This window comes from Ciconia boyciana, chromosome 4 (assembly GCF_034638445.1).
Source record: "Ciconia boyciana chromosome 4, ASM3463844v1, whole genome shotgun sequence".
In the NCBI taxonomy this organism is placed as follows: domain Eukaryota; kingdom Metazoa; phylum Chordata; class Aves; order Ciconiiformes; family Ciconiidae; genus Ciconia; species Ciconia boyciana.
The window spans coordinates 65,268,267-65,281,087 of record NC_132937.1 but is presented as its reverse complement, the minus strand read 5'-3'; the positions used below and the strand labels follow the sequence as shown (position 1 = coordinate 65,281,087).

The 12,821-nt window shown below is 35.9% G+C and overlaps 1 protein-coding gene across 15 annotated transcripts in view; it reads right to left on the bottom strand.

The window, feature by feature from the left end:
• The window catches only part of SPIN1 (spindlin 1), a 55,532-nt gene that overhangs the window by 24,815 nt on the left and 17,896 nt on the right, over positions 1–12,821 (bottom strand). For 4 of the 15 annotated variants that reach the window (XM_072859527.1, XM_072859520.1, XM_072859534.1 and 1 more), the window contains exon 2: positions 1,034–1,260. In XM_072859527.1, the coding sequence (XP_072715628.1) occupies positions 1,034–1,085 (52 nt within the window). In that variant the 5' untranslated portion in view covers positions 1,086–1,260. Of the gene's footprint in view, positions 1–1,033; positions 1,261–1,382; positions 1,553–3,395; positions 3,450–6,798; positions 6,880–12,821 lie in introns of all 15 variants that reach the window. The other 11 variants (XM_072859528.1, XM_072859522.1, XM_072859529.1 and 8 more) reach the window with 5 other exon arrangements.

Here is a 12,821-nt window from a genome sequence, read left to right as displayed (position 1 = left end):
AGCACCAATTCACAATGGTTGTTGATAGAAAATATGCTGCATCATGTGTCGACAAAGTCTTTCTCCACACAGGTCACTGACTAGAGAGTTTTGCTGCAGCAAAAAATAGGAAGGACACTCCCCTCCCCCCCGAAGTAATTTTGTAACAGAAAAATATTACTAAATATACAAAACAATTTACATTACCTAAATAAGTTCAACTAAAAAGCAAATAATTGAACAGAAGAACGAACAACATTCATCTGTAACCTTTTCATCCTCAAAATCCTGGTCTGTAGAATTCCTAACTTGCAAACGATAACTTCTAGTCCCCATCCCACACTAGTCCAGGTAGAATGCACAGCTGAAGCAGAGTATAGCTTAATTTATACAGCACCAAGTATCAACCTACAGAGCAATTCTTTGTTGGTCACTTAATGCCTTTTCTGCATCATTGCTGATAATCTTTAGTACAGAGCACACAAGACAGATTCATTAGTCTTTCAGGCTGCAAAACTTCAAATAAGCCTAACTAGTCAGAGGATGAATGCTTACTCATATTTTGCATTTCTCTGAACAAAAAATTCCTTTAAAACACTTTGACTAACGTATTTCAGTAGATTCTCTTTTACAATTACTAGCTGATCAGCTTCTATAAAACCATGAAGAGTTTTACTCTAAGTTATAAATATATAGTGAATAAATTTCTGTTTATGTTCCAGCATGTCTGAGATGAACAAAAGAAATTCTCCCCTTAATATGTCAATGTAATCCTACAACAAAATTGATTTTGTTCCTTTTTAGAATTTTATGTATCTTACAGTCTATAATGTCAAAGTTTTATTGGAACTATATTAAACACTTATGTATGTCTGTACTGCTAAATTAAGTTTATGTACGCATTTTCAATTCATCAGCTTCTATAACAAAAGTGTTATTTTAAGACAGGAATGATAACACCTTCATAAAACCATTAACATAAAAAAAAATCTAAGAAGCAAGAACACTTTTTACCCACTAAAACCAAATAAAACCACCCAGAAAAACACCTCACCTGCATCAGCTCTGGACCGCTGACCTGGTGATTTTCCAAATGGGGTCTTCATTCATCTGTGTTTAAGTGAGCAGCAAAGCTGCTGGACTAGGGTGAAAATCCAGTTCTTCCACAACTCCCAGGATACCTTCTTACTCTTGGAATAAGACAGCTACTTATTAATCCACCATTCAATCATGAATTTGTCCTTCCTCAAATGTAGAATATACACTTTCAATTACAGTACTCTGAAAAACAAAACAGGTGAAGTATAAATAGTAAAACAAAACAGGTAAAATATAAAAGTTTATAAGAAGTATAAAAGTGTAAATGCCCCTAACTAGTGACCCAGCTGAGGGAAAAAGTGTACCTTATTATGCTCATGCCTTAGTGAATAAGGGAACATACAAGGACATGCCTGGAGGTCTGGTAAAACTGTTATGCAGAAAAATGCATTTACATCTAACAACACTTGCCAATTCTTCCATGAATTGCACCCATTAACTTCTAGGAACATTAGAGCAACATAGAGGAATACTCCTAGGAAAAAACAGCAATAGGGAGACAAACATTCAGTAATTTGCAGGTTTTAGAAAGAGCTGTACTGTTTGGAAGAGCTAACTTAGACATTCACAGTCAGGAATTCATAAGAATTTGTGAAATTAAAGGTAAAAATTCATTTACAGGAACTTACTAGTTTTTCCACATTTCATCTCTTCCTGAAACCTACCTGTGTATACACAATGCTGAAATGATATCAGGACAATAGTCAACTTTTAAAAAGCACTTGAAGATGCAATTAAGAAGCAATTAGCTTGCTTAAGTTTACTAGAATACAGCATAAGGGTTGGTTTTTCCTATTAAACTCAAAAATATTTTACTATGGATTAAAATACGTTAGCACAGAAGCATTGCTGATTATGAAAACAAACTCAGAATTCAGAGCACTGCTGTGATATACTACCATATTCAGCCTCACAGGCACTGCATAAGCATACAAAAGAGATCCATTTTTTTTCCTCCAGGAGAACCATTAGTTGAGAATCAACTGTAATCTAGTATTATATTTTTCTACTTAAAAAACCATAAACCAAACCACCCTCCTGCCACAAAATCACAAACTGTGAAAATCCTTCAGATTTAGAAACTAACATACCCTTTTGCAGTAAGCTGTTGACCTGTTTTTTGAGAAGCTGTAAATATGTCGTAACATCTGTATGTATTATATACTTCCCCTCACTCCCAAGATTTCCAATTCATGGCAAAAATATGAAGTACTATATAGATATTTTAATTTCACTGGCTGTTAAGTAGCTATGTTTATAAAGATAACTAAACACCACAGAAGTCATGGTTTTCTACCAGTTAACTTTTTTTATGGTATGTCCCCAATCATTAGTACAGCACAAATCTGAAGTCATACCTCTAAAAAGGAAAATTACTTCCTAATCCTTTTAAAGTCACAATTCATTTGCTAGCACTTAATGAAGTGTTTCACTGAACTCTCTGAACCTAAGGACACAAGGCTAATAAAGTCAAAACCTGATTCAGCAGTTCAAACTGATTTTCTAGAAACTAAGCCAGTAACTGTCACTAATTCAAAACCTCACTGAAGATTTTCGCTAAAAGCAAATGAAACTTGTGTTTTCCTAAAACTAGCTTTCTGAATTCAATTTACATTTCTGTTTCACACTGACAGTTCTGAAGATACTAATAAGGAAGGATAAAACCTGATTTTCTGAAAATAAACTGACATACTTTGAGAACATCTTGACTTCTAAAGTGTATGTAATTAAGTCTCACTTACATGATTAAAAATAAAAACAAAACCCATAAAACTTAGGATTCTTAAATATGATGAATGACAAAACAACACAATGCCATCATGCAAATACCTTAAACTCTTAATAGGGAAAATAATCAAGAAAAAAATTAACTCATAAAATGCAAGCCCTTTTATTACAAAATTTTATTACAAGTCTCGAAAAGTGTCATGTTCCACATAAAAGTAGAAAAGTTTTTAACATGCTTCTGACACACTCAGTAGCAATAAGCTATACTGTTAAGGAAGAGTAGAAACTCCTTATTTGGATGCATGTAAGACGACTTATGAAACAACCGACTTTTTAGGGTAATTCTGTTGATAGCAGCAGATATAGCAAAAACAACACAAGTAGCTTTTTTGGATCCAAACTGACACATCCAAAACAAGTTATACCAGTCTTTACAGACTGTCAGTAACTTTCAGAAGAGAAGTGCCACTGCCTACCAGTTAAGCACCCATTTCCCCAACACCTGACAGCACAGGTCACCAGCAGCACAGCTGCAGGTTTCACTTCAAGACAGGCATTCCTTTGACTTGTCATCAGCTGCAACTACTCACCAGTCCAGGTGTTTTGCTTGTTTGTTTTTACAAGCCCTCCTAGATCACAGCACACTTAAAAAAACAAAGTGGAAATTAGATTACTACTTTGTCCAATAGTGTTCTAATTACTGTGGAGTCTTTCACAGAAGGTTAAGTGTCAAGACTAAAAACGCAAGCCCTACAAATTGTCAATCATACCAGTTTTAGTAAGAATAGTATAATCATGCTATCAGAGTAGGGTGGAAGACACAATATTAAGACAGAAAAAATAAAGCTGTGTTAAAATATTTTTGCAGTATAAAGGCAAAAGGAGGAAAAACCACCATGCACACAGACTGCAGCTTTCACTGTGAACCAGCTTAACCCCCTCTATAAACTTAGTTTAAAAACATTAAAATGTTTTTATATGAGGTTTTAAGTCCATGAAAATAAGCACAACCACACCTAAAATAATTCTCTAGCTTAACTTTCATTCTTGTTTTTCCACCAAATGACATGCATTTCACTGCAACACACAGCACAATGTTGTTTACTGCATTCTAGTGAAAGCTTCATGACCCTACTATCCACGGAAGAGGGATGTTAGTAGCACAAAAACATAGTTGTGATAATTAATGTTAATGGCGCCAAACCCACAAAGTTAAGTGCTTCACTCCTAAATAGCATATCTAAATGTCACCATTATGAACACAGAAGGAAACAGTATCCGAACATTTGCTAAGGCATTGCTTTTGGGGTAAAAGTTTGGAAGGAGAGGGAGGGTAACAACATGTATTGCTTGTATCTCTTAGATACAGAACTGCAAATTCAGATTATAGACCCTTTGATGTTAACTACCAGTTTGCACCTTCTCAGGTCTGTCCCTGCTTTCAGAGCTATCAGTCAGCAGGCCTTCTGGCACCACCTGGTGGACTCCAACAGTTTCACTTTGATATCCAAAACATTTCTCTTGCATGCAACTCCCTCCCACCCCCCTGTAAGTTTGCACTGGTAGTTGTTTAGAGGAGAACCAGCACATCACAAGACCGTTGGTGGAAGGAGTAATTCTGAAATGAAATGCATCAGCTGAAGAGATTCCTTGGTAAGCAGTATTCTGATTTCCATAACTCATCTCAGAACTGCTGGTACCTGTTCAGTTGAAGCGGTACCACGGTTTCTGCACTAACAACTGGATGCACTAACAACTGGATGCACTAACAACTGGATGCACTAACAACTGGATGCACTAACAACTGGATGAAGCAAGTGTGTTATTTAGACTCCCTAATTCTTACCATATGAACAGAAAGGATCATCCTGTGCTAGCCTTCTGCACCCCACTCTCCAAAGCAATCTTAATGTTAAAATACCTCCTAAATAACAGGGGGAATAAAAATATATGCCCCACTTTAGTTTGTGTTACTTTTTTTTTCTTCTCTAATAAAAAACCCCAAACACTTTCCTATGGTATAAGAATTCAGCCACTCAAATTCCGAATTTATTTTGAAGTGTCCTACAGGCTCATCCAGCATAGTGATTATAAATAACTTTTTATCCTATCACTAGGATTTTGTGTGGGTAGTACATCTGATGTCTGAGAAGAAAGATTACAGTATGTAAACTCTGAACACAGAAGTGATTTACAGCTGACAACCATGAAGAACAATACATTTCAACTATGGATTTTTGAGGTCAAAGACCCCAATCAACAATCAAGTACTACTATCCCTCCCCTATGATAATCTCTGCAGCTTTTCCTCTACCCAAGATGTGTTATTTGTCTACAATTGTATAGAAAAAGCAGCACTGGCTTGTATATATGCAACTGTGTGTGCATATATACACACACACACAAATGCATATAATATTTGGTTGGATGGGGCTTCAAGCAACCCGATCGAGTTGAAGATGCCCGTGGCAGGGGGGTTGGACTAGATGATCTTTGAAGGTCCCTTCCCACACAAACCGGTCTGTGATGCTATGACAGATATAAAAACAAATAAAACTAAGTTACTTTCATGCTACAACACTATAGCGATGCACTGCAGATTATTCAGCAGAAGACTGAAAGAATCTGAAATTTGTGCAAACTATCTCTGTTGATAGGGTATCTATTCAAATGATTTTTGTTGAGAATGGGACTGCAAATACCGTACAGTTTCTGCTACAGAGGAAGCAGCACATGCGTACACTTGATGAATTCTAGGGATCAGACTATGATACTTTATGGTGATTCTGGAATTGAATAAAAATGTTTTTAACCTTTCAGCAAACTCCTGTATTTTAACTTTGTGTTAACAATACAGAATGCAAGAGACAGCACACTGCAGTTCCTAGTTATAAATAATTATTTATTAAAACATTTTAGCATAAACAAATGGACAGACTATTTACCATAATATAGAGCAAAAAAGGGTTTGCTGAGAAGTTCTAAAGACAAGAACTTCATATTATAGCATAAAACCAGGGAAGCTGACATAATTTAGGAATCCTAAAAACATTGAAAATGCTATAATAGAAGAACAACTATCAACAGTAATATTATTTTGAAGAATTATCCCAATGGTTCAGAATTAGATAGGTAGCTTTACAAAGGATACTAATCTTTCAGAAGTCTTCTCTCTCAGGCAACAATTTGAACAAGTTTTGTCTAAACCCTCTTTCAGCCCATGTCCTTACCATAGCTCTACTAAAGTTAGAAACAGTATTTCAGGTGAAATGTGGATTTATTTTTATTTTACTTTTTTAAAAAATTAACTTATCTTGAAGCATTAGTACAGTTTTACAAGAACACATGCAAATGGTAACTCTTGAAGACTGCATTTAAAAATCTTACACACACAAAAAAAGGAAAGAACAGCCACAGAGAAATCCTGAAAGTAGGATTTCCAATGTTTCCTATCCATGCTTGTTTTTTTCCTCTTGAATTAGCAAAATCTAGTTGTTACTGAGACAACAGTAGTTTGTTATTTCCACTGCATTTTCCTCATTAAATACATCATTAAAGCAGTCTCGTCTCAGTTAATCCAATTTAGCATTTAAGAACTGTTATTTTTGCAACAGATGTAATTTGAAAAACTCTGACAGTGTGTAATTCAGCCACTTTGTAAAGGCAGCAGTAAGAACTTCAAGTCAGTATTATAAAACAGTACTTTAAACAAACTTGCTTATCTATTTTAATGTCAGGGACTTAATGTCCACCCTCTCAGCATCAGAGTATTATCCTGCAGGACTAATTTTCAGAACTCCCACACTACAGTTCCAAATTGTAGTAAAAGCACCAGCAAAGAAAGCAGGAGAGTGCAGGATTCTCAGCCCCTATGTCAGAATGCACCTATTTGATTAAGAAAACTTGTTACAGGTTAAATGCTAAAAAGATGTTATTTCCTCCAAAAGCTTATAAAATAATTTTTAGCCTTGTCTGCATTACCCTTATGCTTACATAAATAGTTACTGTGGGAGATGCAAGGTAGAGAAGTTAAGTGTGTTCTTGTCTGCATTACAGCACCCATCCATCAATAGCCTGGAACACAAAAAAAAGTAGGATTTTTCAGTTTCTACAGAAAAATACCAAACAAAATAAACCCCAAAACCCAGAGTAATCACATTCGACATTACCATCCTCGACAACTGCTCAAAATCACAGGAAGAACACACTATATCCTGTTTGGGCATATTTTGCTGGCATCTGCTCCTTGAAAAGCCCTGTATTACTGGGAGACAGATCAATTTCAGGAAGTTAATTCTAAGCACCCTACAATGAAGGATAGGGTGTTTGTCTTAAACATTCACAGAAGTATGCATTGCATTCTTAAAATAAATAAAATCCATAGGTGAAAAACAACCATAAAAAGTGAGATTTCCCAAATGTTTTCCAGCCTAAGAAAACAGTCAATGGATCTGACTAGTGCCACATCGGTGAAATTGAGCTGTCTAGAAATTAAGCCCTGAAAGAGGCAAAGTCTCTCCAGATAGCCAGAACCACTTTTTTGAAAGTTTAGGTATCTAGAACCAAATGCCTACTTTTCAGAAATATACCAAGGTGGCACTTTAGAAAGCGCAGCTAAATCCTATGGCAATCAAAGCATTATTTCAGACTTTCTGGTCAACTACGCATTACGGTGATGTCACCTCATTCTTATCTGACTGGCTTGATATTTTATGCTAGTCCTTAGTATATACTAAAAACTCCATATCCAACATGAATGTGGGATTCTGGCCTGAGAAAGCGGCAGTCTCCACAAGTGACATACCATAAACATAGTTCAAAGGGATTCCCCATGAAATGCACTGCATTTACACATATAAGATTTTACTCAGTGGGCCACAAGTGGAAGCAGAGAGTAAATAGTAAACTGTCCAAGATAAACTGCCCAAGATGACTCAACTAGCAGGTCAGCTGTTAGCCTTCAGAGCCTAATAGCTATCTGACAAACAGCTATCTGAACATCTGTACAGTGAAAGCACAGAAGTACCTCAAATATATTTCAACTTACCTTCTTGTTTTCTAGTCTAGATTAAAGTTATTACAGATGATTAGCAGTAACTTTTGACCATAACAGCAGCCAAAAATTAAGCACATATACTGCAGTGCAGTGAGTACTGTAGTGCAGCCTGCATGCCCTTCATATTATTTCTTTCCCTCTTCCTCTCTCAGTTCCATCCCACCAATCCTCATATAATCTTTATTTGTTTGCACGATACCATTGTTTTCATCTGCCATTCAGGTACGCCTTAGAGAGTAAGTGGCTTTCTTCCTTTGCAGAATCTTTCATGTGGATGATAGTATTTTCAGCACATTCGAACATACGACTTAAAATATTAAGTATGTACGAACACATCATAAGAGAACTGGTATTTACCTTCAGGGTTACAAAGCCCCAGGTTGTGCCAGTCTAGTTTTTTTATTTATTCTTCAGTGGGGCAGGAAGAAAGCCCTTAGAACAAACTGGCCAAAGATTCTTAGCAAACAAAACCAGAAGTTGAAGCTTGATCCATCAGAGATCTGGAATTATCTTCTACAGTTTCCTACGTATAAGAGTTAGGCAGGAATCTCAACATAACCTGTAAGAAGTTCCATTATTAACTCTCCAATATCTGTCCAGGTAGTTCAAGAAATCACTGTATGGGAAGCTTTAATGTGCAGTTGTGGTAATGAAACCCTACTCTAGAAGCCTACAGAGCTAGAAGATGAATGCATAAAAAGCCTTCCCATAAGGAGAATTCTGTTCTAGCATGAAGTAAAGATCATAGGATAAGGATAAAGGATAGAATTGATCAGAGGTTTAAAAGTGCCTTAACTGTTAACAAGTTAAGTGAGCCACATCTATTTTCTTGCTGACTTCAAAATGGGCAGAGGGCTATTGTTAGAGAGCACCATGACTAGACCTTAAGAAAAAAGTTAAGTGCTACACAGAATTAGTAGCTACCCTACACAGACTGCCACCCAGAAGTTATGAAATTGAACTGGATGTCTCTGCCACTTAACATAGAGTGACAATTTTGACACTGATATTATTAAGTAAAAGTTTTATAACTAAACTTTATCACTTGGGTCATATCAGAATCACTTCATACATTCAAAATCACCAAAAAAATGACTTCAGATTCTTTTAAGAGAGTAAGAGCTGTTAAATGAAAGAGAAATTGGGAACAAGAACTGCAATACATACTTTTTTGATAAATGAAATCTGATATAAGAGCTTGCTTCAGAACATGTGTTAAAATTATGAGAATTTTCTCTTGATCCCATTTCAGCAAATTCTGTGCTACTAAGAACACTGTAAAACACAGCCCACCGGCAAATTACTGAACTGCAATATGAACTGTTGTAGCCCAAGCTGTTGAAACTCCAAGATAACAATTAACTAATGTTTAGATTTTAGTTAGATTTCATATTTCAGAGCAATAAAAAAAACTGCTCAAAGAATAGGCAAACTAAACACAAAGCAAAGAAGCAGCGTACAATACAGTACATCCTGAAAACAATCTAAAAATTACAGTTAAGAAAAGTATAATTCAGAAATGAAACCCTGGAAATATCAAAGTTAAATTCAACTTTTTTGCATACAGACACTGCTTAGTAAGTTAAAAAAGGCTTCTAAACTAATTTTAAATTTTTTAAGAAGATTTTTATTCTACAGGACTCTGGGAAATTTTTCTCTAAAGCATGTAAATCATTATGAACTTTTTTCCCTAGTAGGATCCTTGAAACTTGCCACAATGCATTGCTATTTAATAAGAGTTTAATATTAAAGGCAAAGTCGTGCACCTGTTACATTTGCTTCACTAATCACATACAGCTTTCTTTACAAAAACACAATTAATTCTTTCTATGTTCTTTAGAGCTCTGCTCTTCTCACATTTCACAACATTTAAGTACACAGATAATAACTGGTTTACAGGTGAGGTAAGCCTTAACAAGCGTGCAACAGAAGTGACTACTAATACTGCATATGTACATTCAAAGCACTTCTATTGAGGGTATCAGGTTAAGAAGTCTGTGCCACTGTCAGCACCTAGCCTGCCTGGCTCTGCCCACATTTATTACACCAGTTACCCTTCCAGATTGCCGAGGTCTTTTTACCTGTCAAAATTACTTGCCACTCTACCATAGTTTCTAAAGCTATCTGCCACTCCAGAATACTGAATTAAAGCAAACCAAGAAGTCCTTCACTTCTTTCTAAACTTTGTTTAAAGACCTTATTTCCCCAGCACTGTCTTACACTCTTTCTGCATTATCCTTCTCCCTGACTTCAGCCTCCAGTCTTCCTTGTGTTTACGTAAGTCATTTTGCCATTGCTTTACACAAAAATTCCTCCAGTCATTTGACAATGACCAGTTCAATCAGCTGCCCAACCTCTTTTTACATAGTTCCTCATACCAATACTCTCTTGGGATCACTGAAGCATTTTTTTTCTGTCCTAGCCTGTTTGCAAAACTAGCTGCAGTACATGCTTCTCTGTGGTTTCTGGTTTCTCACTGAGGGCTACTTGTCACAAGTTCCACCTCTGAAAAACTCTGCATTTCAGTCAATAAGAAAACCATTTAAAAAAAGCATAAAGCAGAACACAGAATACAAACAGAAAAAGTCTCACTGGTCATCTTCAGCAGCACAACAAATGATACGCTACTGAATTATAGTTGCAATCCTATCCAGCCCACACAATGCTGGATAGGAAGAAAACATACACGGGGACTTAGGGAGCTCTGCTGCCAAACACCAGTGGGTCTCTGCTAAGTATGCATGAACAAGAATTGCTCAGTGCTTATTTGTTCAGAGTTGAAGTTTTTCATTAGCAGTTCACTAGGTTTTGGTTTTTTTTTTTTAAGTAAAAACACACTATGTCCTTATCAAAGATATATATACTCTTTATGCTCTTCAGTTTCACCTCTCTAATCTACAGGTTAAAGTATCAGATCAAGAAGGCTACAGCTTCTTTCTGCAGAAAAAATAAAACTATTTTTCCTAGTTACATCTTCATGAAGACAATTAAGCAATTTTGACTGAAGTTTTATTAGAAATTCAATCCAAAGAGCTTAAAGCATACATCCAGAATAAGAGATGCAAGTCTTAATGTCTAATCTCAGACAGTCAAAAGCAATTGCAAACAAGCCCTCCCAAATTTGAACATGGACTAGCTTCCAGCATAAACAGAACCATGGACAGACTCACAGCACCACAGTCCCCTAGTACCACAAAATTCTTATATGCCTTCTTTGGAAGCATTTCCCAACCACACTATCACCCTACCAGTCCAAAATACAGTAAGAGGAAGCCATTTTTAATCCCTAATCTTATACCAATGTATTTTGAGCAGCTCCTACCCACTGTTCTTTCCATTATTTTGTTAGAGGATGGATGTTTCTCCACAAAGTTCAGTGGAACCAGTGGTCCCCTTCCACCCAATGATCTCTCATTTACAATTAAATTCGTAAGACCATGCAAATTAATAAAAAGCCTATAGCAGAAATTCAGCGACTCAGCTACTACCTTAATGAAAATCTAAAGGTAAATATGCTTTCTAACATACTGGCAGCTCTTAATTCACACACACTCACTACAGTGAAGTACTGAATCTTCACTAATGAACCACGTTTGTCAGAAAACTTTAACTGATATTTGACAAGTCATAAATCATTTTCAGTTAAGTATGCAACAGTTTTAGCCAGCCAACAGCAAAATGCAGGGCACACATATGCAAGTAGACTGCAATTTCTTAATTTTTAAGTTCAAAAAATAAAATGTTTTTAAAATATTATTTCAAATATTAGTTAAGCTATCCAAACTATTGCCTTTTGTACTTTAAATGAAAGCAATATTTTCCTTTACAATACATAAAACTCATCAGCTTACACACTTGATCTTATATTACTAGCCACAACTTTAAGAACAAAAGAGGCGGCACTGGATTTGGAAGCATTTTTTAAGTCTCCTTCCAGTTTAAAGTAAGTAATCTTACCAAATTCTGCAAATGGGCCAAAATTAGTCAGTATTGTTAAGAAGAAAAGTACTCCCAAACACTTTACTAGTGCTAACTTCACCAGCCTTTCTCCCTTGGTGAGTGAATACGCAACTGAAAATAGTTGCTTTTCCTCACTGTTCAGCAGCAAACACTTAGGAAGACAGCTAAGGAAAACAAACACTGATCAGAATGAATTGCAAGCACATATATCCATGCATACACAACTGTGTGCAGCAAGAGAAAGAACTATACTGGTTAATTCAAGTGACCTCTTCACCTTACCCGTTTAAAAGGTGGAACAGCTCTAAATGCAGAAAGAACTTTACCTACTATAGCTGAACACAAAATACAATTATCACATAGGACAGATAAGCACTTTGCATACATTAACCAAGAGACAGTCTTGAGGTATACAGAATGAGCAAGATAACATATTTCAAGAGAAGGAGCAAAAAGTTTTCCTATTTTATTGTCAAAGTCAGCAAAATAATTAAGGCTATCAGTTGTAGATCTACAGGAAATCCATTCCTGTTCCATGTACACAGGGGACAGAGTTTCCCTTTTATAGGAGAAAAATCACATAATATTGTTCTTTCTGACCTGCTTACTATTCATTGCTTTGTTGAAACAGTATAGATATGCAAGTATATGACTACTAACTACACAGGAGTTTTTCTGTTTTCTGCAGTTAGATAAGTTTTACAGAGCAGGAACAGTTCTCATTTATACTTTTCTTATTTCAATAGTATATTTTATCACAATTAAGATATGACTTTATCTACTCTACATGGCATGCAACCTATGACAACAGAAACCACTGGTATTAGAAATGCTTCAGGCATTGTCAATATCCATTTAAAGGCCAAATATTCCACCTGTGAACAATGTGCTGAACACTTGGCCCAAATTTTCAGCAACTCAGCATCTCCCTCTCATGCTGTTTTTAATAGGATCCAAGTATTGCAAAATCCATCTCGAGCTTCTCTACAAATACAGCTGT